General features: G+C 38.4%; 2 protein-coding genes across 5 annotated transcripts in view; one reads left to right on the top strand and one right to left on the bottom strand.

Moving 5' to 3' along the window:
* LOC127423836 (dmX-like protein 1) overlaps positions 1–6,167 on the bottom strand; it is a 58,367-nt gene extending 52,200 nt beyond the window's left edge. Inside the window, 3 exon segments of the mRNA XM_051668466.1 lie at positions 3,133–3,258; positions 3,500–3,620; positions 6,041–6,167. Coding sequence (XP_051524426.1) covers positions 3,133–3,258; positions 3,500–3,586 — 213 coding nt within the window. The 5' untranslated portion in view covers positions 3,587–3,620; positions 6,041–6,167.
* Positions 6,168–15,559: 9,392 nt separating this feature from the next.
* Positions 15,560–26,391, top strand: part of LOC127423842 (semaphorin-6A-like) — a 99,653-nt gene continuing 88,821 nt past the window's right edge. For all 4 annotated transcript variants that reach the window (XM_051668473.1, XM_051668474.1, XM_051668475.1 and 1 more), the window contains exon 1: positions 15,560–15,718. The gene's annotated coding sequence lies outside the window, so the exon portion shown is untranslated. The remainder of the gene's footprint in view (positions 15,719–26,391) is intronic.

Raw genomic sequence — 26,391 nt, forward strand, 5'->3', positions numbered from 1 at the left:
ATAAGTGCGTCCTTCATCAAATACAGTACATACTGTGACCGTACGCAGTTTCGGACAAAAGGAAAGTCCTTCTAGTCAGTCCACTGTCGGTCATCTTTGGGACGCTCTCGGGAGGTTATTTCCAGTCATGAAGGTGCAGCTCCTATCTACTTGAATGGGAAAAGACCGAAATCTCCAAAACGGATGGTCAAGATTACGATCAAAGAACATATTTCAAATCAGCAGTAAATTCTGATGACACTGGAATCATAAATTGTTCTTCTTGACCTCATATTACGCAAAAAAAAACACACAATTTTCCCGGCTTGTAAAGCTAATGTGCATGGGCGTTCTCGAGATGATTGGCAGGCGATGTCTGTATCAAAAAGGTGATTGGCTCTTTTACCTGTAAGGTGGGACTTCCTCTCTACATTTGTTGACCGTTGGGTGCTAGAGCCTCTTGGTTGAGCGTTCCAATTTGTCCCATTTAAATAGAAGTGGCCCGTCTCTGCTAAATAATCTCTGGTTCAGTAAAAGTTCAGCTCAATCGACGGCATTTGTGGCATAATATTGATTACCACAAAAATTAATATCCACTCGTCCCTCCTTTTCTTTAAAAAAAGCACAAATGTGTGTTCCAGTGAGACACTTACAATGGAAGTCAATGGGGTCAATCTGTAAACTAAGGCTGAAACGATTAGTCGACATTATCGACAACAAAAAATTGTTGTCAACATTTTTTGTTGTTAAATAGTCATTTGATCTTAATGTAACATAAGATCATATGAAACTCTAATGATTGCACACAAGAGCAGCACTGCAGCTCGCGCCTGACTGATGAGATGAAGAATTACACAGATCACAGATGCACTCTAAACTTTCCAAACAGCTTCAGCTGATGTAGATCGCAAAGTATGAGGGAATTATAATGCAAAAATACAAAATAAGTAAATACAGAAGCAGATCATGTAAATAACTACAAACTCTGAAACGGTCATTTCTCTGTGCGGTCAGCGTCTCTTCTATGAGTTGTGTGAATGTCCCGATCTAAGGGGGAGAGATTGAAACTGCACCCGTCTGATGCACACTCCGTCACGGGACGCTCATCCCTCGAGCGCACACGCTTAATGCAGCTAGATTATAACGTGATGACTCATGACTTATTGAATCATAATGTGTGTGTCACTGTGTGTTTATTATCCTGAAGAACATTAGCAATATACAGCTTTATTAATAAGAGAGAGTTTAAGTTAAAGATGGATAGAAGTGAACAGAAAGGTGAGAGAGGGTCGTCTTCACCCCATTATACACCGCAACAAAATACATTTTTGATTTGTTTTTGTTTTGGCTTGTTTTCCAATATTAATATCTAAAACTCCTTTAAAAAGATGCATTCACATGAGCAGCATATCAGATATTTAGACTTTTAGAGAACAGATCTTGAATATAAATAGATTTTGTCTTTACTGCACTCGCAGAAGTATAACCAAGTGAAAAAATACACTTATATATAAAATACACTTTTATTTAAGATCTATTCTCTTAAAGTCTAAATATCTTATATGTTACTTCTCAAATAAATGTATCTTGTTTTAAGGATTTTTAGACTATTTTAAATGGAAAACAAGACAAAAACACTTGATAACAGGATTTTATTGTAGTGATTTTCTTTACTGAAGTAAACTTAAAGTATTTTTCCCTTTAATTCAGTGAATGTCATTTAGAGGTGTTTTAAAAAGATGATTTTGTCCTCTTTATTATTAGTAAGCACGTTTATTACAACCTTTTAATTCAGGGCACAAGCTGACTAATCGGTTAAGAGCTAATGATTAATCGTTGTAATGATCGCCTGAATAGTCAAATAATCGTTCTAATAATCGTTAGATTAGTCGATTATCAAAATAATCGTTAGTTGCAGCCCTACTGTAAACATTAAAATACTCACTGTTTCAAAAGTATAGACACAAGACATAAACAATATGTGTGTTAACATGATTTTACTGTGATTAAATCACTTACTAACCACATCTGTGGAAAGATATAGATGATTTTACTACTTTGTTGCCATGACGACATAACGCTGTAAACCCTATCACTGTAAAAACAATGATTTAAACAACTTTACAGCTCTAATAACACATGAGCTTTAACTGAAGATTTAGCAGCCCCTTTCACACATACAGCCATTTCCAGAAAAGTACCGGCAAATTTCAGTTTAGAGGTCATGTGTGAACACGACCTTTGAAAACACTGGTAAATTTTGCTCTGGCAATTTCCCCTAACGAGAAGTTGTATCATTACCTATACATTTCCATACTGATGGTATGTGTGAACAGCACATGTGGAGTATTGAACAGTACACGCCCAACGCTTTTCCTGTCATTTACCTGTTTGCATGTGTGAACGGGGCTAATGTAAGTACTTTTATAAAATTATAAGCTTCACATTTCTACCTTTAAACTAGACCTGCAACTAATGATTATTTTGTTAAATCGATTAATCTTCGATTATTTCTTCGATTAATCAGATAAATAACGAAATGTCCTGTATTTTATTACAATGTCATTTTTTAAGAAACAGAAATGATTAAGGGTGTAAGGATTTGGTTTACTGTACTGAACGATTCTATAATTTTACAAAACTTTGAACAAAGCCTGAATAGTTGTTTGATTTTTATTATCATTATTATTACTTTCAGGACATATGCAAAACAGTTCCTTTCCTTTACTAGTAAAACTTAAATGTACTGTTTATTAAAGAGTAAAATGATCCATCAGGGATGGAGTGGGACAAAAAAATCAGCCCAGCAGGGGGCAATGGTGACACCAGAAGAGAAATATTAATTCTGTCCGGTTGAAAAATACATAATTATGTTAGATACATATGCTTGTACACTGTCACTGATTACATACATTAAGTATTTTAAATTAATATTGTAAGTTTTATAACCATGTTGTCTAAAGTATTATTTTCAAAAATACATTTTTAAAGGTAGTGCATGTTTATCCAGTAAAATAATATTTGCCATAGATTTACTAACCCTTAGCATTATTCTACATTATATTCAGCATTATATACAGTTTAATATAGTACAATCATCTGCAAACGGTGCAGATTCACTCTTGTGCTGAAAAGTGTGTTTGTGTTTCTTACCTGTCCCCCCTGCAGTGAGCAGTCCACACAGCCCACCTGTATGTTACCGTGTTTGGCTCCGGGGATGATCTGGATCCGCTCAAAGTCACTGCCCAGAATGACAATGTCACAGCCCGAGGCGTACGCCTGTTACAAGACAACACGACAAGAGTAAAGACAGCAACTGCTGAAGTTTGACATATTCACTCCAGTAAAACACTGTGAGCAAATAAAACATGTATATCTGTCATGCCATCACTGTACCAGACACACAGAGTAAATTAAAGGTGCTGAAGAGAGGTAACCCAGAGACACAGTAAAACAGTGTGATACTGATGCCGAATGCAGTTCACGAACATCTACACAGTATTTCTGGAGGCTTCTTTACCGTGAAAGGCTGGTTGTTGATGCGTCCCACAGAGAAGCAGTTGTCTCCGGGGTTCACGGCCCCTGTGAGCACCTGATGGAGGTTCATTGTTTTTGGCACACTTGAGTTTCAGCTCGAACCCCTGAAACAAAAAACATGGAGAAACCGTGACTGATGGAGACCAGGGGACAAACCCATTAACTCTCACTGACCTGCTGTCAAATCTGCCTTCATTAAATCTAAACTGCTGTACACACACTCAAAAGCATTAGATTACTGAAGAAATGTGACTTACAGTGCTCTTCTCATGAATTATGGTTTTAGCAAGAATATACAAGTCATATTTATTTGTAGCGCTTTTCACAACACACATTGTTTCAAAGCAGCTTTACAGAGGATTATGCTGTAACAAAAAAAATTATGCTCAATTAAGTCCTCATTGCGGTTATAATAAATAACGATATTAAAAACCATGCCTTAATTTTAGTCTTTAGGTCCCCAGTGAGCAAGCCGAAGGCGACTGTGGCAAAGAACACAAAACTCCATAAGATGTATATAATGAAGAAAAATGGAGAATGGAGACAGAAGACTGAAACCACAAATTAATCCAAAGGCTAAACTCATCTAAACCAGACACCTGCACACTTCAGTTATATTGACCACAGCTCTTATGTACACAAACCTGAATAATTCAGTTCACACTGCATTACAACAGTACACATGTACATATACATACAAACACACATACAGTATATGCACGTTTACTTGTAAATATCTTTAATGTAACTATTGTATATCACATTCATCCTCTGTATTTAAGTGTACATATATAATATATAGCCATACATATTATATACAGGTATATACATACATTAATCAGCCACAACATTAAAACCACTGACAGGTGAAGTGAATAACATTGATTATCTCGTTACAGTGGCACCTGTCAAGGGGTGGGATATATTAGACAGCAAGTCAACAGTCAGTTCTTGAATTTCATGTGTTGAAAGCAGGAAAAATGGGCAAGCGTAAGGATCTGAGCAACTTTGACAAGGGCCAAATTGTGATGGCTAGACGACTGGGTCAGAGCATCTCCAAAACGGCAGGTCCTGTGGGGTGTTCCCGGTATGCAGTGGTTAGTACCTACCAAAAGTGGTCCAAGGAAGGACAACTGGTGAACCGGTGACAGGGTCATGGGCGCCCAAGGCTCATTGATGTGTGTGGGAAGCAAAGGCTAGCCCATCTGGTCCGATCCCACAGAAGAGCTACTGTAGCACAAACTGCTGAAAAACGTAATGCTGGCCATGATAGAAAGGTGTCAGAACACACTGTGCATCGCAGCTTGCTGCATATGAGGCTGCGTAGCCGCAGACCGCTCACAGTGCCCATGCTGACCCCTGTCCACTGCCGAAAGCGGCTACAATGGGCACGTGAGCATCAGAACTGGACCATGGAGCAATGGAAGAAGGTGGCCTGGTCTGATGTATCATGTTTTCTTATAGATCATGTGGACGGCCGGGTGCGTGTGCCTCGTTTACCTGGGGAAGAGATGGCAGCAGGATGCACCGTGGGAAGAAGGCAGGCTGGCGGAGGCAGTGTGATGCTCTGGGCAATGTTCTGCTGGGAAACCTTGGGTTCTGGCATTCATGTGGATGTTACTTTGACACGTAACACCTACCTAAACATAGTTGCAGACCAGGTACACCCCTTCATTGCAACGGTATTCCCTGATGGCAGTGGCCTCTTTCAGCAGGATAATGCGCCCTGCCACAATGCAAAAAATGTTCAGGAATGGTTTGAGGAACATGACAGAGTTCAAGGTGCTGACTTGGCCTCCAAAGTCCTCAGATCTCAATCCAATTGAGCATCTACTGTATGGGATGTGCTGGACCAACAAGTCCAATCCATGGAGGCCCCACCTCGCAACTTACAGGACTTAAAGGACCTGCTGCTAACGTCTTGGTGCCGGATACCACAGGACACCATCAGAGGTCTTGTGGAGACCATGCCTCGACGGGTCAGAGCTGTGTACATGATAATTTCTTATATACTTATCCCTCATAAAAAACTAATATATATATATATATATCCATATCCATATATGACAGAAAAAGCATAATAAATACTTGTATTTCTCCGTATATATACATATATGTCTATATAATGTCACTCAAGTGACGTCAGTCATGACTGAAACTCTGATCTTTACATTCTTTCAAATGTTTAAACTGTTCAGTGTTTCAATTGTGATTCGGCAGCATGTTTTCCCTTAATCTTCAATCATCTGTGTGTTCAATAAAATTAAGTTTAATATTTTTCTCTTGAAGGTTCCAGTCACAGCTCGAGCTGTAGAGCTAACAGCATCCTGACAGCTTTAATGATAATATTATAATATCTGAATGACACACTTCTGTACTGTTTAAAAGATTAATGACATTAATAGAATGATTCATTCACGTCTGTTGATTTTAATTGGACACTGTTGGTGTTATTAGAATGTAGCATTAGCATGACAGCAGCCAAACATCATAAATGGGAAATAATTATTTAATGAACACACACCTTACCTCAGAAACGGGTTACATTGATGCTTAAATTCTAATCTAATGTGCGCGCCTCTCATTATGAGAGATAATTAACACACACACACTGTGCTTTAATGATGTTTGCGTGCGGAGACTCTGGTGAGCGGGCCGGAAGTGTAGCGCGCACTGCATCATGGGATATGTAGTTCCTGACCGCCGCACTCTGCACGAGGAGTCACATGTTTACTGTCACATTCATATACTTATTCAAATTTTATAAACACTAAAAACTTTATTACACTGTGGTGCTTTAACTAACACTTCTAAACAATATTAGATATTTTTGCAATATCAAATATACAAAATATATTTTTCATATCTATGAATAAATGAAATGTGCATGTCAAGTCAAGTTTTACTGTCAAGTCAAGATTGTGTGTGTGCTGAGGCATAACTTACTTTCTCTTACATAAAACACCTGTGAATTAAAGCTGTTAGTTCAGTGTTAAGTAGACTTATTATGTCACATGTGACAAAGATACACTGCCAGTTAAAAGTTTGCACACCCTGGACTGAGTTTATATTTTCATTATCATAAAAACATGAGTTTTGTACACAAATTTACATTGTAAATTACTAAAAAACTTCCTTGTCAAAGAGGCTGAAATATAAGATTGTTTTGATTTGTTAAACATTTTTGGTCACTTCATAATTTCATCATTTTGATGACTTAACTATCAGCCTAAAATGTGGTAAATAGTCAGTATAAAGACTGAGCAGGTGCCAACCTTTTGACTGGTATAGTGTAGCATCAGTATGTGAGATTATACAGTAGAATTGTGAGTTTATACATCTTAATAACACTAGATCTTACGGTTCAAAGTGCCACTGAAGTTGACGTGCCAGTGAGATTACGCTGAGTTTGTGTTATGTGATCTGACTGGCATGAATCCAGCTGAGCACTTTAGCAATGAGAGAATCAGACCTGCGTTCATTTGTGCTGTGAGAGGCGTTTTACTGCAGTTTCACATTCCCATGAGGATCTCTGAGAGGGTCACCATATTCGCACCATCTCTGCCAACAGTGTCTTTAACTGCACATCATCTCATTACATTAAACTGCATTAAAGTGCACTAATGATATTACAAAACAGCAAATAAATTGTCCAGGGCTCTAATGGTTTTTGTAGCAGCAGGTAACATTTAACTAGACGTGCTTTAAATATAATGCTCATAAACATGAAATTATAAAAATAATAATAAACACTGAATATTGAACTGTAGAAGTGAGATGAATTGACACGTGATGTCATATTACAGTAAAATCAGATTAAATCACAGAATCATGAGTGCATGGTAAAATGAGTTTCTCTTCGGGTGCTGCTCCTGTCCTGAGAAGATCTCTGGTCACCTTCTGTCTCGCTTAAAAATTCAGATTGTCTGACATTGTGCATGTCAGGTGATATTCAATATTTATAGGGTGTGTGCAGTTACTGTATGACTTTGACAGAGAGGAAATGAATAAAGGCCACGCGAAGCTCAGTCAAGGGGTGTTCTCTTAAATGACAACGACAGACTTCACATGAATAAAACACACACTGACATGTCAATGACAATAAAACGATAATCTGACAGATGCTGTAAATCATCAGCTGAAGTAGGTCATGGAACCATTAAAGATGTAGTTTTTACTCCCAACTGAATATTATTTTGCAATCACAGAAATGCTCACGTACACAACAGCTCTATAGAACTATTCGATTTCATGCGCTGATCTTTTACCTCGGGAGATTCTAGTATGTTTAGACATTATTGTGTTAGAGGTGAATTTGGGTAATGTGGGATTTCTGAGCTATGATTTCTACATCCATCTCAAGTTAAAGGAATATTCATGTTCAATACAAGTTAAGCTCAGTTGACAGAATTAGTGTCATTTTCATTCCCACAAAAATTAATTTCGACTCATCCCTCCTTTTCTTTAATAAAAGCACAAATGTGTGTTCCAGTGAGACACTTACAATGGAAGTCAATGGGGCCAATTTTTGGAGGGTTTAAAGACAGAAATGTGAAGTTTATAATTTTATAAAAGCACTTACATTAATTCTTCTGTTAAAACTTGTGTATGTGGGGGTCTGGGTATCTCAGCGAATATTGAAACTGGCTATCACACCTGGAGTCGCGAGTTTGAATCCAGGGCGTGCTGAGTGACTCCAGCCAGGTCTCCTAAGCAACCAAATTGGCCTGGTTGCTAGGGAGGGTAGAGTCACATGGGGTAACCTCCTCGTGGTCACTATAATGTGGTTCTCGCTCTCGGTGGGGCACGTGGTGAGTTGTGCGTGGATGTCGTGGAGAATAGTGTGAAGCCTCCACACGCTCTACGTCTCCACGGTAACGTGCTCAACAAGTCACGTGATAAGATGCGTGGATTGACGGTCTCAGACGTGGAGGCAACTGAGATTCGTCCTCCTCCACCCGTATAGAGGTGAGTCACTACACCACCACGAGGACTTAGAGCGCATTGGGAATTGGGCATTCCAAATTGGGGAGAAAATCAAATATATATATATATATATATATATATATAAATTGTGCATTATTTGAGCTTTAAATCATTGTTTTTACCATCATTTCAGGGTTTTAGCGTTTACGGTGTTACATTGTCATGGCAACAAAGTTGTAAAATTGTCTATATCTTTACACAGATGTGGTTAGTAAGTGATTTTATGACAGTAAAATCATGTTAACACACATATTGTTTATGTCTTGTGTCTATACTTTTGAAACAGTGAGTATTTTAATGTTTACAGATTGACCCCATTGACTTCCATTGTAAGTGTTTCACTGGAACACACATTTGTGCTTTTTTTTTTTTTTTTTTTTTTTAGAAAACTGCAATTTTGGTGGTTGTTTTGTTCAATGATTGAAATAAAACATTTCAACATGTCTGCATTTATTGCTTGCTCACATACATATCTCAAGTTGATTCACTTGTAACTCGGGTACCATTACTGCATACATTTATAACATTTTATTTAACACAGTGCCACCTACAGGTTTCTCCATGAACAACAGGTATCAATGATGTATCATCACAGTAGTAATCAACATTATGCCACAAATGCTGCAGATTGAGCTCAATCTGTATTGAACCCGAAATGTATATGTCTTCTAGCAGGTTTTTCACGTGATAAAGTCTCACGTGTTGGTCTGAAATGTCAGTGTGGCAAGTCCCAAATTACCCAAATTCACCATATTCCCTATGAGTGTGTTTCCTTCTGAAGTATTTCAGAGAAAGACTGACTCACAATATCAGAAAAAAAAAAAAACATGTCCTTCTGCTACCATACTACACAAAATCTGATCATATCTATATAATCTATAGACTTAAATCTCACTGTCTTGAAGATATGAACCACATTTAAATTAGAGTTGCGAGGTTGGAGGGGACGCGTTTCGCTGCTTGATCGAGATTTTGGCCAAAATATGGGACATCCCAGCTTAAACTGTGCTGATAGCAAGCTAAGAAATCCAATCATCATTCACTGTGAAGATTCAGCAACACTAACACTGTAAAGGTTGGCTGTTAGTATGATAGTATAGTACACCAGAGGGCAGTATTGAAGCACTGAAGTGATCCACAATGAAGATTTGATGGGTGTCAGTGACTTCACAAACATTCATGATGGAAAATGAATTTGGATTCGTGATATATAAACAGAGGCAGATACACAGCCAGACATTGCTTCTCTGAAGCATTTTAAACTATTTCTTGAGCAAAGAGATTTCATGTGTGTTTTCCTACTGAAACATGAGCTTCTATTGAAGTGTGTTTGAGATGTTATTGTATGACTGCAGTCAGGCGTAATTACAGGACAGCGGGACCGGCACGCTCTGAACGAGGCCAGCTCTCTGATGTTTGATGGAAAGAGCAGAAAATAATTTCCACTGTGCTCCACCACAAAATCTCTGTATAATTCAAACGCTCTGTAGCAAACCACAATGATACGTAATGACACATAAATCAGATTCAGAGAAAACAGCAGTGCTAGCATTGAAAAGAGAAGGCGTAGGCCATCTGCAGATCTGTGAGAGATCTCTCTGTGTTGTGTTCAATCTCAGATCTCAGTATGATGCTGGCGGAGCACCAAATCACAGTGTGTCTTCAGTGAAATACACGTGTTTTCTCTCTGATTTCTCAGAGAATTCTCCATCATATCTCCTCTGCAGAAGAACAGAGCATCTTCTGAAGGTGAGCGAGTCTGTGAGAACAATAGCTATGGCAGGAAAGAGAGGGAGTATGCGGATTTCCCATCGCATTAACTGCGCCCTCTTCCTGAAGGGCTCCCAGCATCATCCAGGAAGTGGGCGAGGAGGTCACGAGTGCACTTCCTCCTGGCATGATCATCTCTCTCATCACCTGTGAGGATGTGTGACCGTCAGCGCTTCTGAAGAGACACAATTACAGTAAATACTCAGCAAAACAACATGGAGAGGAAAAGCTCTTTGTGGCTTAACGCTCATACATTTGTATGTATGTATCAAATGTTGGTCCTCGAGACATTTCTTTAAACTTGATATTTGGTTATCTCTGGAGATTTGACATGTGCAGATGAAACGTGTGAAAGACTAAACTCATTCACTCAGTCACTGAAACAAAGCTCGTCCGCAGAGCTCATTTAATATGCAGAGGTGAATATATTTACACACTTTTACATTTCAGATCTGCACGAGCTGCTCATGCACAACAATTTATGCAGCACTGGAATATCTGAGAAGTCTGCGTGTAGCGTGGCTGGGTTATAAGCTTGAATGCAAAATATTGTTGTTTATCATCTCATTTGAATCTTGAATAATGCATTTGGAGGTGAAGTGTGTCATTTCTGCACCACTAGTGTTGATTACCACAAAAAATAACTTTGACTCACACCTGCACTTTTCTTTAAACCTCCTATACTGTTTGGTAATTTTTGACTGAAATCCCTTTTTCCGATGTAGTAAAAATGGGTTCCTATATCTGAGCAGTACAATATTTGGTGACTTTTCCTCCATTTGCCATCTGAACACACGCACAATTTTTTTTGACTTGATTTGATGTCTAAATATACACTATATCTTAAGGCTTAACTTAAGATAAAATTCAGAATTGCTACAAAGTAGGAGCTTGCATAGAACGCTGCTGCCATCTACTGGCTATAATTGTCTTCACATGATTTTCATGTTATTTTTATTTTTCCCCAGATGGCAGAAATCTGCCTCCAATACACAAGACATTCTAATATTTATTTCATGTTTCAACTTAGAGAATTTTAGGTTTTTACTGTTTTGAAGTTACATAAATGTGCTTATTTGCATATGCAAATCAATGATGAAATCGAGATGTATATGTAAATAAGATTTTAAAAACATAAAATCCCAAAAGAAGTGCATCATTTTATTGTTTTTAAGATTTCTTTAAAAAAGATACACCTGTTCTGTGTCCGGTCAAAAATGACTGCAAACATTAAAGTAAGCGGCCCTTCTTTAGCAGAATGTGTTCAAGTGAGACACTTACAATGGAAGTCAATGGGGTCAATCTGTAAACATTAAAATACTCACTGTTTCAAAAGTATAGACACAAGACATAAACAATATGTGTGTTAACATGATTTTACTGTGATAAAACCACTTACTAACCACATCTGTGGAAAGATATAGACAATTTTACAACTTAGTTGCCATGACGACGTAATGCTGTAAACCTTGTATTGAACCTGGAATATTCCATTAAATAAAACTACAGCAGGAGCTGTCAGGTTAAAAGATGCTAAACTAACTAAAACTTCCACCAATATCTCCAGGAGTCTGTCACGTCTATTTCCATGGTGTGAAAATACTGTACTGCCAAACAAGGGTCATCGTTGTTTTATTGGACATTAATATGTTTAGATTTTTTTTTTTTAATCTGTAATGTGGGGGTCACTGAACTCTCAGTGGGGAGGAAAATACTGTGTTATTGTGTGTTTCAAGAGAGCGTGACCTGTTATCAGTGTTCATAAAGATCTGAAACGCTTCAGCACACTGCCGTGTCCTCATTCACAGGCCAATGAGAACGCTCATATCTCAAAAATCTGTTGATTTACTCTTCAGTAAATAAGGACTGATGTTAATTCAGTACTGTTCCTGGTAGCTCTTCATGCAGAATTCTGCAAATGACTTGATTTAAGGTCATCGAGGAAAACACACCGACTGTCTGTCCAGCAGCAGGAAATGAATAAGACATGTGTGCTCTGAATAGTCAGATAATTTGGGTCTGCATACGCATGCATAGCCAGTAAGTAACTGCAATGCACAGGCTGAAAAATTGATGAGCACTATGGTGTGCCGGCAGCACTGGTGTGATTATTTATTCAGCAGAGCTGTGAGTACTTGTCACTTTACCAGCAGGTTTACCTACACATCTAACCTTTCAGTCTCCAAACGTATCTTTCAGAATGTTTCTAGAGCTTCACTGTCTCATCAGGTCTCATAATTTCACCAGAGACACTCTGAGAATGGGGCAATGCTCCCTAAAGATGCCCTGAACACTGGCTGCTTCAACTGTCACTGTCTGTTACTGCGATGGAGTCAGAAGAGTTTCACTTATTCATGGCTTGACGGAGCTCTGCTTGTATTCGTCCGTCTGGAGTTCATACACAAGAGCTTCAAACTCCTACAGTCTGACACAGTCTCTTGTGCCTTTAAAATGCTGATGTAAGTGTCTGCAGCGGTCAACTACATGTATATCAAAACAAGTTAAAAAGAGCCAATGAAAGTGTGTCAGTGTTACTGTTCAATAGACTCAAATTGATTTTGAAAAGCTGCTGTGAAACAATCATTTACATGCTGTTATAACTGAGGGAGGGTTTTTGCATAATCAAGCAATAGTCTTCATCTGTCAATCCAAGTGTAGATGACACATTACGTAATCTAATATTTGAGGTCATGCATCACCTCTGAGTAATTCCTGCTTTACGGATGTGACATTTGCTGTCTAAATGTGAAATGTAACTTCTCATAGGTAGTACTCAGTATATCAAACCATGTACAATCATAAACCCCTGCAGATAGCGTCCAGACATCGGAACATTTTCAGTCTAGACAAGTTTTTTGTTTTTTTGGGGTTTTTTTCAGTTTAGATCAGTCAGTGATTGTATAAGATCACTTGAGACAGAAATGCTCAGATATGGACAATCAGAATAATCATGAATAGGTTACAGTGATTTTAAGATGATATAGACTAATCTCATAGCTGTATTAGCTGTAGTTTATGCATTAAAGGCTGATATTTATAACCACTGGCAAAATCGCCGGATACAAGACTGAATATTTCACTTCTGTTACATAAAAGCACTTGAGTGTGTTTCCCAGACTGCTTTGAGAAATTGCCCCAAAAGTTGCTTTATTTATCATCAGCTTGATGCCATGAGCACTGCCATATTCATAAAAGGAACATTTCTCTGAAAATGAAACATCAACAATGTGTATTAAAAGTGTTTAGTCCCGTTATACCCTATCACACAGCTTGTGCACTGCTGCAGTTTGACATCATATCAAAGGTGAATGTGCTATAGTGAATGTTTATGTTGTGTTTGACACAGTAACATGTTTCCAGCTCTTTTAATTAACTGTCATTATAAGTGCTGCTACACCCTGTAATTACAGTTGCAGGACTGAATGTAGATCTGCTGTATGACTGACAGTGTAATGATGATGTAGCACTGTAACACAGGCTGCTGCTGTAGTACTAAAACACCATCATTACACTGTATCATGAGAACTGTTGTGACTCTGTGATACACTGACTGACCCACGTTTGTAATGTCTCAGATGCAAACTTTGAGTAAAGCACATTACGTGTTGATGAGTTTGAATGGTGCTAGTGTTTTGGGGGTCACACTGAAGATGACAGGACCACCGGCACGCATGCACGCACACACACACACACACACACACACACACACACACACACACAGACACACACATACACACACACAGACACACACACACACACAGACACACACAAACACACACATACACACACACACAGACACACACACACACACACACACACACACACACACACACACACACACACACACACACACACACACACACACACAGACATGCACACACACACACACACACACACACGTATACATGCGGTACACTGGGGAAACACACACAGCGGTGACGACACACACACACATACACTGTGTCTGTGTGTGTGTGTCTCTGTGTGTGTATGTCTGCGTGTGTGTGTGTGTGTGTGTGTGTGTGTGTGTGTGTGTGTGTGACAGAATGGATAAAATGAAACTAAACAATACAATAGAAATAAAACAAAAAGGCACCAGTAGTGTATCATTTATAAATAATATAATAACAATATATAGAATAGAATAGAATAGAATAGAATAGAATTATAGTGAATCGCATGATTCTCTGTCAAGCTCCTGAAGTTTGCAGATGACACTACAGTCATCAGCCTCATCCGAGATGACGATGAGTCTGCATACAGAAGGGAGGTTAAACAGCTGGCTCACTGGTGTAGTTAAAACAACCTGGAGCTGAACACGCTCAAAACGGTGGAGATGATTGTGGACTTTATGAGGAACACCCCAACATTGACCCCCCCTCACCATTCTAAACTGCTGAGAGGATTATTGGTTGCCCCATGCCCTCCCTTCAAGAACTATACACTTCCAGAGTGATGAAAAAGGCTGGAAAAATCACTCTGGACCCCACTCACCCTGCCCACTACCTTTCTGAACTGTTGTCTTCTGGCCGACGCTTCAGAGCTCTGAGCACCAGAACCATCAGGCACAAGAACAGTTTTTCCCTCAGGCTATCCATCTCATGAACAGTTTGTGGAAACTACCCACAAATACTTTCCTTTGGTCAATACAACCATGTGCAATATTCAGTCCATCCATTCCTACTTATATCTATATTTCATTTATATTCTTTAACATATCCTACCTCTTCTTCAATACATCACCTGCACAGAACTGTATATCTGTATATAAAATATTCTAACAACATTATTGCGCTATTGTATATTTCTTATTTTTTTCATCTGTTACATCTTATTCCTGTTATTATTTTTATGTCACTATATGTATATATGTTAAATGTATATGTTTGTATGTATGTATATATGGTTGCATTTGCACTGGAAGCTTCTGTCACCGTGACAAATTCCTTGTGTGTGTAAGCATACCTGACAATAAAGCTGATTCTGATGGAGAGCACGAGTGTCCATGTGAACCGTTCGTGTTTTGTATTGCGTTAATTGTGCAATAAACACATTCAGTGTCAGTCTGGTGTGTGTGTGTGTGTGTGTGTGTGTGTGTGTGTGTGTGTGTGTGTGTGTGTGTGTGCTGGTGAATGTCGGTGAGATGAGCGGGTGACAGCAGCTCTGTGATGAAACAAAAGCTCGCGGAGGTCCGTGGCTCCTCCCTGACTGTGAGTGTGTGTGAGTGTGTGTGAGTGTGTGTGTGTGTATGTGTGTGTGTGACAGCTGCGCGCACTGAGCTCACTAAAGCTCCAGCTCTAATAGGATGAACAGCCGCTCGTGTGTGAATGCTCCTTCATTGTTCATTTTCTTCTTTCTTTCATATTCTCGCGGACTGATCGATCAGTGATCGGATGTGATCGGGCTTTCTGATGGATTTATCGATGTAAAGACGCTGTCAAACACGGTATGTGAGCTGAACACACGCGCTTCTGTCACATAGAGGAATAATAATAATAATAATAAAAATAATAATAATAATAATTACGCGCTCACACTATCACGTGAATGCTTTATCACAGTATTATTACATTATTCTCTCATTGTTACAATATTCTCTTGTCTCGTTACTTTGTAGCGATTAAACGCGCGGGGGCTTTATGACGTCACTCCGCTAAACTTCTACAGCATTTGTTTTAGTGCATGACCAGTGAATGATTAATAACTCATTTATAAAGTGCTCAATAAATAAACATCATTGTGTCATATGATAATACACTTCAGCTTCTGTTCTTTACATGGGATCTAGTTTATTGATCTGTCATTACTCAGATTGATAATTCTTGTATCAGTAGATTTATGTTCAGTTTATGAATGGAACACGAGCATGAATATGAATATAAACATGAATATTATTGTTATAGTCTGATAAAGATGAGATACAGATTTGGTACTGTTTGATTTTGGTCCATGAAGTTGGTCTGTTTTATTCTGACAGATATCTGGATGTCTATTCTATTCTATTCTATTCTATTCTATTCTATTATATTCTATTCTGCTCCATGAATTGGAGCTCTTCTGAAGCAGTTCATCTTTGGTTATTTTATATGTTGTTCAGTATTAATAAATGCTTCATGAATGTGTCTGTGCAACCAGAAAAGTGTTGAACTCTTCCGAGGTGCTGAATGACAGTAAAAAATCCCATCTGAAGGTTTTCTGGAGGTTTTCTGAAGGTTTGCGGAAGGTTTCTGAAGGGTGGTCTGTTCTTTGACCCCAGGGGTCGTGAAGGGTGTGTTAGTGTCAGCCGTCAGCCTGTTTTCAGACTTTATTCTTGAATGAAGACGAATCAGACAGACTTGTTCAGCTGTAGTGTGTGTCAGTAACAATAAAACAGCATCTGTTAGCGTGCTGCGGTCAGGAGAGCAGCAGTGGACGTGGTGTTTTTAATCTCATTCTGTGCTGTTGGTTTTGTCTTTGTGTTCCTGTGAGATGGCAGATAGACGGCCACAACATTCCTCAACTATCAGTGCAGCTTTATGTTGTTTCATTTAACAGCATCTTAAACGCTGTACATCATCAGTAAATAACTGTTTCAGTTGCTTCAATGCACAATTATATACTGTCTCTACAGCGCCTGCTTTTCTGTGTATGTGTAATCAGGAAAAGCATGTGTTCCTGTATGTTGTACAATCATACGGATTGTTGAAGTGTCGGGTGGTTTATTCTGATCGCTCCTGAATTCCCGTAACAACACGACACCTCCCACTTAACAATATTGATTCATTTTTGGTGTCTGGAATCAATGTAAAGAATAAAACAGCAGGTTCCTGGTTTTCACTTGCAGTCGCATTAATCACATTTTCTAAAGCTCTTATTGTAAAATCAAGCTATAGATTCACACTTAAGACTATAGTGTGTCATGTTTTGTGTTTTATTCTCCCATCAAAACAAGCAAGTTCATTTTCAAGACAATCACAGGCAGCAGAAAACAAAACATTTATTCTATAGTTCATTAAAGATTGCATTTGTTGGAAAGATGTTGGGTGTGAAAATAATAGACAAGGTAAACCCTTTTATTTATTACTAATATTTCTTAACAGTCAGATCAGTGTCAGAAATGAAGGAGAGCTCAGGGTAAAAATGCAACCAAAGATGCCCCAGAAATATAAAATGTAGTGGGGGAAAATGCCCTTGTAACATCTGATATGGTTCTTGTAATTCTGTTATAGTCCTTGTTATATATATTATGGCATAAAATATGAATTTATGTTGATTGAACTTTCAGGATAAGAGATAGGCCTAATAAATTCTCAATCTTGGACATTTGTATTAATGAATTGATTAGATTGAATTCAACCGATGAGATGCAGTTTTTTTTTTTTTTATTAAATGGTTAGAACAAAATGCCCCTAATCCAAGGCCTTAATGAAAAAGTAAATTTCAGACACACTGATTTACTGTTGTGCTTTGTTGACAAGCTATAGTTTCATTTGATAAATAAATGCAACAAGATTTCAAACAATATCTTAGACAAATTGAGAAAGTCGGGTCATCAGGTGACATGCATTCAGTGGTATAAAGCAGTGTTTTGTTGTAATGAGGGGCAGTTGAAGACAATGAGAGTTGCATTGAGCGTGACTGATGGCTGTTTGTCACACCAGCGAGCGTCAAGCGCCTCTGAATCCCATTCGTGTGTGTAGATTCTCTCAGTGAAGGCCAGGCGGATTCACCCAGCCTGAATTATTGATGACAGCCAATGAATTGCAGTCAGTTATGTTAAAGGAGCATAGCGGAAATCACAGGCACACAACGGCTGTCGATATTCCTCATCTATGATTCACAAAATCATGTTTCATTTATGAGAAGACTGAGAGAATGGCTGGAGGGCACGCTAGTTTGTAATTGAAACATTTAAATACTTTGTTTTAGCATTTCTGAAAGAAAACTACAGATCTCGTATCTTTTCCCCCAAATCATCACTAAAACATGGCTTTGATTTCTCAGTTTTGAAGAGGAATTGATTGTTGCTGAAGTATTTGGAGAGCTTATTAGTGAAATCACTAGTGATCTGTCGGTTATATTAAAGAAAAAGAGAATAAGGGGAAAATGGTTGCATTTGTTGAGTAGTATTTAATGCAGTAATAACAGTACTGGGGCGGCACAATTAATCGAATAAGAAATCAAGATTACAATTACAGCTGCCACAATTAAGAAATCATAAAAATGGTCAGTAACCCCTTTCCATTTATCTGTGTATTCCTGTTGCGTAAAGATGTTCTATTTATAACGTGTTTTTTGTTTGTTTTGTTTTTTGCAGAGATGGAGCATTAATCACAGACATGTTTGTTGCTTTATTCAACTTTTCATTCAACAGTTTTATAAATCATGCTGCTAAGAGGACGAATGTGAAGTTGACCATTTTTATTTTAGTGAAATTATCCAGGAACTCAGTTCTCAGCTTGTTTTGGATGTGAAGCAAACATAAACAATATGGCCTGCAGTTACCCCATCCAAAATAAATATGTTAATGTAAATTATTTGATTCATAATTAATTGCAATCATAATATCAAGGGAAATAATCAACAATCATGTTTCAACAATGCCCAATTCCCAATTATTATAACCTTTATTTAACCAGGATAACCTCTCTGAGATTAAAAATCTCTTTTACAGGAGTGTCCTGGCCAAGTAAATCAAAAATACACAACCTAATTAAAAACAAAAATACAAACAGGGAACAGATATTTAAAACATTAAAAACATTGACAAATCATTGATTCATCTTCCAGTTGCTGAATGATAGATTTAAAATGTTCCATAGACACCAAGTTTCAGTCAGACGGTGCTGCATACTTAAATGCCTTTTTACCTAGTTCAGTTCGAACATGGGGAACAGAAAGAGTAAAACAGTTCTGAGAGCGAAGGGGATATTTCCCAACACTGTTCCGTTGGATCAAACTGCAGAGATACAAAGGCAAAAACCTCAAAATAGCCTTGTAAATAGTTGATTACCAATGCATTTCTCTTCTACTGGACAAAGAAGGCCAAGCTACTCTATTATACAAAGTGCAATGATGTGTTGAGGGTTTGCAATTCGATATGAATCTTAAAGCACCGTGATACACAGCATCCAGAGAAGAAAGAAGATAAGATGGAGCAAATTGATATAGAACATCCCCATTATCAAGTACTGGTAAAAAAAGTAGCAGAGACGAGTTTCTTTCTTACATTAAATGAAAAACAAAGCTTGTTTCTAAAATAAAACCCTAGCTTTATTTTCAATTTTTTCTTTAGATGAGTAATGTTAGGGTTAGGGTTAAGATAATGAATTGTCAGTAGTAATACCAAGATATTTGTTCTCTTTCACTGACTCAATCACATTGCCTTTTAAGTACTGAAGAGAATGCGTTCTAATGTGCTCTAATGCGCTCTAAGTCCTCGTGGTGGTGTAGTGACTCGCCTCAATCCGGGTGGCGGAGGATGAATCTCAGTTGTCTCCGCGTCTGAGACCGTCAATCCGTGCATCCTATCACGTGACTTGTTGAGCGTGTTACCGCGGAGACGTAGCACGTGTGGAGGCTTCACACTATTCTCCGCAGCATCCACGCACAACTCACCACACGCCCCACCGAGAGCGAGAACCACATTATAGCGACCACGAGGAGGTTACCTCATGTGACTCCACCCTCCCTAGCAACCGGGCCAATTTGGTTGCCACGCCCTGGATTCAAACTCGCGACTCCAGGTGTGGTAGTCAGCGTCTTTACTCACTGAGCTACCCAGGACCCAACTATCATGGTTTTTGTCATAATCATGCTGCCCTAAAATCCAATGTGCCGACATATACTCTACAATGTTGACCCCCCCCCCCCCAAAAGTCCAAGTTCATGTTTATCACAAGAAATAAATCAAAATTTGAAGTGTTTTAGTGTTTTCATTGGTTGACAATTGTGAATATAAAGGTTTGAAAATGTCCTTTGAATTTCTGCTCAAAAATTCAAACATGTTATTTCTGTAAATCATTAAGTGTTTGTCCTCTGATTCTTATGACTGTAAATAGACACTGATGTTCAGACTTGAGTTTGTCTTGTAAAGAAACAGCCTGTGATGAGGAATAATCACACAATGAGCCTGTGAACGATGACTGTTTCCTGTGTGTGTGTTACTGTCATGTTCTTCACTGGAGCTGTGAAAGCTTGTGTGTGTTTTCTCACAGGTTCTGGGAGAGTTTGTGGTGACATTCTGTCGAGTGTGTGTGTGCTAAGGCAAGGCTTCCACATGCAATGGAGAGAGAGAGTGGGAGAGAGAGAGACTGCGCATGTCTCTCGTCCCCAGGCCCGGCATTGGCACTGCCTCTCTCATCTATTAATCATGGCGACTGCTTTCTTATTCCGTTGCCATAGTTTCAGCCTGTAACAGTGTGTGCGTGTGTGTGTGTGTGTGTGTGTGTGTGTGTGTGTGTGTGTGAGGGGCCACGGGACAGCAGAACCGCTTAAAGGGGCCACAGTGAACCCAACCACCCAGAACTCCCTAGCAACCACACAGCAACATACTAAAAACACTCACTATACCTAAGCAACCACATAGTCCTAGAAACCACCCACAACACCCTAGCACCACATAGCAGTGACTTGACGACCAGCCAGAACTTCCTAGCAACCACATAGCAACATGCTAAAAAACACACAATACACCTTAGCAACCGCAGAGCCCTAGCAACCCCCCACAACATCCCAGCAACTACATAGCAATGCTCTAACAACCACCCAGAACTCCCAAGCAACCACCCTTTACAAAAATTGAGAGTTCACTAAAAAACTTGCCGCAAATTAGACACAGATCATTTTCACATGCAAATGAGCTTGAGGTAATCTTGCGGCAAATTGTCCATTGCTGCCAAAGATTTCAAAGGTTCACCTCTACTGGTGAAGAGCTGCAAACTTCTGGCAAACATTTTCGGCGAATCAAAAGCTCATTTGCATGTGAAAATACGAGCTGCACATTTGCAGCTAGTTTAGATTTTCTGTACACAGCAACATGCCAAATTTACTCACAACACCGTAGCAACCGCATAGCCCTAGCAACCACCCACAACACCCTAGCAACCAAATTGCATTAACCTGACGACCTGCCAGAACTTCCTAGTAACCACATAGCAACATGCTAAAAACCACACAGTACACCTTAGCAACCACATAGTCCTAGCAAAGTATGAGGGAATTATAATGCAAAAATACAAAATAAGTAAATACAGAAGCACTGTCTTCCTGGAATAAAGCAGAGCCGGATCTGGCATTCCGCTTAAGCAATACTTGCATGTCAGAGCGTGCAAAAAGCAAACAACCTGGCATTATATCTTTAATGCATCCTTTATTAAAGTTCAAATAATAAGGAAGTGGGTCATAAACAAACTCCGAAAATGACAGTTCTCTGTGCGGTCCGCACCGCTTCTATGAGTCGCGTGAAGGGGGAGAGATTGAAACTGCACCTGACTGATGCACACTCTGTCACGGGACGCTCGTCCCTCATGCGTTTGCTGCAGCTAGATTATAACATGATGGCTTGCGACGTATTAAATCATAATATACTGTATGTGTCACGGTGTGTATCTTATTGTGAAGAAAATCGGCGATACGCAGCTCTTAATAAGAGAGAGTTTAAGTTAAAGATGGATTGAAGTGAACAGAAAGGTGAGAGAGGGTAGTCTTCACCCCATTATACACCGCAACAAAATACATTTTTGATTTGGCTTGTTTTCCAATATTAATATCTAAAACAATGTACATTTACTTTAGCAGCTATACTGCAGAAGAAAAAATTGTTATTGGAAAATTTTGAATACAATATTTAATATTTTAATATTTTAAAATATCTAAAAATCCTTTAAAAAAAAGATGCATTGACCTGAGAAGCAGCATATCAGATATTTAGACTTGCTTTTAGAGAATAGATCTTGAATAGAAGTATATTTTGTTTTTACTGCACTCGCAGAAGTATATCCAAGTGAAAAAATACACTTAATATCTTATATGTTACTTCTCAAATAAATTTATCTTATTTTAAGGATTTTTAGACTATTTTAAATGGAAAACAAGACAAAAACACTTTTTATTTTACTGAATTAAACTTAATTAAAAAAATGAGTTTTTTCCCTTTAATTCAGTGAATGTCATTTAGAGGTGTTTTAAAAAGATGATTTTGTCCTCTTTATTATTAGTAAGCACGTTTATTACAACCTTTTAATTCAGGGCACAAGCTGACTAATCGGTTAAGAGCTAATGATTAATCGTTGCAATAATCGCAGAATAATCATTCTAATAATCATTAGATTAGTCAATTATCAAAATAATTGTTAGTTGCAACCCTACCTAGCAACCACATAGCATTGACCTGACGACCAGCCAGAATTCCCTAGCAACCACACAGCAACTACCAAAAACACTCACAACACCGTAGCAACCACATTGCCCTAGCATCCACCCACAACGCCCTAGCAACCACTCAGAACTCCCTAGTAACCACAGAGCAACATGCTTCGGCACATGAAACAGCACTCACAGTTTCTTCAGAAAATGTAGAAATCTAGTTTGATCAGTTTAATCAGCTCACTGTTTTTAGATGGTCTGGTGAAACCTAGTTTGTGTGTCATGTAGAATCACAGCAGAACTGTGTTCTGTAAGAGTTTATTTGTGGTTCAGAAGTTCAGAATGTGGATCATTTGAACAGATATCTGTGTAAAGGACTGAACTTGCTTCACTGGACAAACTCTCTCTGAAGTCTTTGAAGAAACGTTTCTGTTGCTTTTCTTTTGTACATTCAGTACAGTAAGTGCATTCATCTCTTTTTTGACTTCGTGGCTTTTATTTCGTCCATCCTGTGTAATTTCACATCTTATGCTTCTCTTCTAATGGTTATTTGCAGTGAGACAGCATCTGTAATCATGAGATATTCTCCACTCAGAACGGAAACGGTTGTCATTCTCAGAGCATTCAGGTTGAAATCGGTCACATGATTTACGGCATCTCTCTGACCTGCTGCGGATAAACGACACTTCTGAACTTCAAACACTAAAATGGTCCATTTGCACGGCGGTTTGAAGCGTCTCGGAGTCTTTGAAGTTCATGAGATCCTCTCAGAAGAGCAGGTGGAGTTTCTGTGACCGCTTCGAAATTAATATATCATCATCATCATCATCATCATCCTCAGTGAGTCTAGAAGCTGTTTCAAGCAGAACAGAATTCATTCAGACTTTCACGTGCAGAAATATTTGTCAATATTTCGGTGCAGTTGTCACCTTAAAGAGCTATTTCTACCAGATTTGACCTGTAAAAATGACTTTTATTGCTGTAACCTAATGTGGTCAGGTTGATTTAGAAATATTAAAGGGATAGTTCACCCTAAGAGGAAAGTTCTGTCATCATATACTCACCTTCTTGTTGTTCCAAACCCGTATGACCTTCTTTCTTACAAAAGGAAATGTTGTTTTGCTTACAATGAAAGTGAATGGTGACTGAGGCTAACATTCTGCCTAACATCTCCTTTTGTGTTTTAAAGAAGAAAGAAAGTCACACATGGTTGAAAAAACATCAGGGTGCGTAAATGATGACATCATTTTCATTTTTGGGTGTACTATTCCTTTAAATAATATATTTTTTACTTAGAATGAAACAGTTAATTTGGACATTTAGATATAATTGAATTCAGCTCACTTTTAAGCTACCAGACAAAGCATTTTTACAGTGTGTTGTGTCATGTTTCATGCACAGATTGTGTGTAATGGAGAGTTATTGTAATATTTCACTGCAGACAATCACGCCTCAGGCAGAGCCGCGATACTTATCACAATTGGTTTGATCGGTGGATTAACAGCACGCATCTCATGGGTCTCATGTCACGTAATCTGTGTGATTTGTTTGCTTATGTATTGTATTACGTTCGTTGGTTTTGTGATAAAGCTTTTCCTGCCGTGTAAAGATCTTGAGTAAACACGCTGCAGCGGCGGTCGGCCTGGAGTGATTTCAGCTCTCTAAACTTCATCAGTGACACACAATAATGCTCCTTTGTGTACGTTTATTCCATATGTATTGAACAAATTGCAGCCACGTGGCGTCGTGTGGTTGCTAATATAAATGTTACCACAAAGCTCCCAGTGTTCAGCGAGGGCCTGTCCGTCACAATCCACACACAAACACTTCTCATCATCTCTCACTGGAGGTTCCTTCATCTGTTTCACATGTGCCGTCAGCGTCACAAAACACTCTCTGTGCTGATCTTGACCTCATAATAATCTCTGTTCTTTAAAGATGCTCATGTTTGCTTCTGATATGATCGCGGTGGTTGTTTCGTGATTGAATGGCTTTTTAAACCTTTGGCAGCTTCAGTATAAATGTGCTACTAAATTCAGCCACTAACTGTATAATTTTAATAGTCAGTAGTTTATTTGTCATCTTAAAATGAATGAATATGTGTTGTACTCGCATTCGCCTGTTTGCATCATCATTTCAGCTGTGACCCGATAAGAGAAACACAATCGTCAGCAAATAACGAGCCGTCTGTCTTGCTCCGCTAAGAGCTAATTTGAGATTACTGCAACATTCTCCACATATGCAGCAACAACTGACCTACATATGTTGCTGCTGGTGTTGTTGCATTTCCTGCAGCTGTCTTTGATCAGCCCACCGGAGCTCGTCCACGCTGTGTCTGCATGTTTGAATAAGAGAGAGCAACTAAAACAAACAGCGATTCATCGGCCACAGCAGATAAAACGAGCCGTGTCTTTGGAATGTGAGCGACACAATGTGTTCATTCATCTGTGTGCCTGCAGCGTTACTCAACAATCATGTGTGTGTGTTGAGACAGAAGACCTTGCACTGTGTGTTACTGCATGTTCACAGAAGGACTGTTTTAATTAGTCCACTTGTCATTAGACATATTTCCCATAAAAGCATTATCATTAAACTGAACATAAACCGCTTTACAGGCAGGAAATATAAAGTTTGTCTCTTCAGTTCAATAACTCAACAGCTCATTTTATCTGGATGAATAAAGTAACAGTTGAACTCGTAAGTCTCTGATCTGGAGTGACACTTTCACCTGTGAGAAAAGCAATCACTAAAAGAGATATCTTTGCCATTTCAATTGTGTCTTGAAGAGAGCAATGAGATAAAATTGAGAACAAATGGAGACTTGTGCTGAAGTAGATGTTTCTTAGATGTTTCTCCTGAGAAAAAAGGCATCTTTGCCAATCTCTTCACAGTTTGAGACAAAGTCTGCAATCAAAATTCAGAGATCTCAGTATGAACTGTGAGCTATGCAATACACATTCATTTTATAGCAACAATTGACTCATTTGTGTCTGTTTTTATAATATATATTGGGAGAAATGTATATTTCTCTTCAGCACAGTTTAAGTTTGTTTTCGACGTATTCGCTCTACAAACTCTTTGCAAACTTTGGATTTTCAGGACACCATTATTTCAGGATGACCAGAGCAATATTTCAGATGCAATGATTGGTCCGCTGGTTCATCCAGTTGTGAACGAGTTATTCAGTCACATGACTTTTTTGATGTGCATCTTGTCTTCCAGTAACACTTGTTAATATTAGTTAACAACATTAGTTAACATGAATTAACAATGAACATTACTATTACAGCATTTATTAATCTTAGTTAATGTTCATTTCAACATATGCAAACACAGTTTTAAAATAAAACTGTATTTGTATTAATTAACATTAAAAAAGATGAATACATGCTTAAAAATACATCGTTTGTTCATGATAACTAATGCATTAACTAATGTTAATAAATGGAACCTTATTGTATAGTGTTACCTGTATTTCTAATAAATTCAATAGGAGTTTATTCAGCAAATGTATTTATGCAATCATTTCCCTGATAGTTAAATAGTATTTGATTAGGGTGACATTCCCTTTCAAAAATGAACATGGTTTTACTACAGTAATTATAGTTCAACCATGGTACTTGTAGTAAAACCATAGTAATCCTAAATCAACAGGATTACTCAAATATTACTATTGTGAAAATAAGCGAACACTCTTAGAATAAAAGGTTCTTTGGGGTTCTATACAGAACAATGGAGTTCTTTACTCAGCTCCAAAGAACACTTTATGCCAAA

The sequence above is a fragment of the Myxocyprinus asiaticus genome, chromosome 33 (assembly GCF_019703515.2).
Source record: "Myxocyprinus asiaticus isolate MX2 ecotype Aquarium Trade chromosome 33, UBuf_Myxa_2, whole genome shotgun sequence".
In the NCBI taxonomy this organism is placed as follows: domain Eukaryota; kingdom Metazoa; phylum Chordata; class Actinopteri; order Cypriniformes; family Catostomidae; genus Myxocyprinus; species Myxocyprinus asiaticus.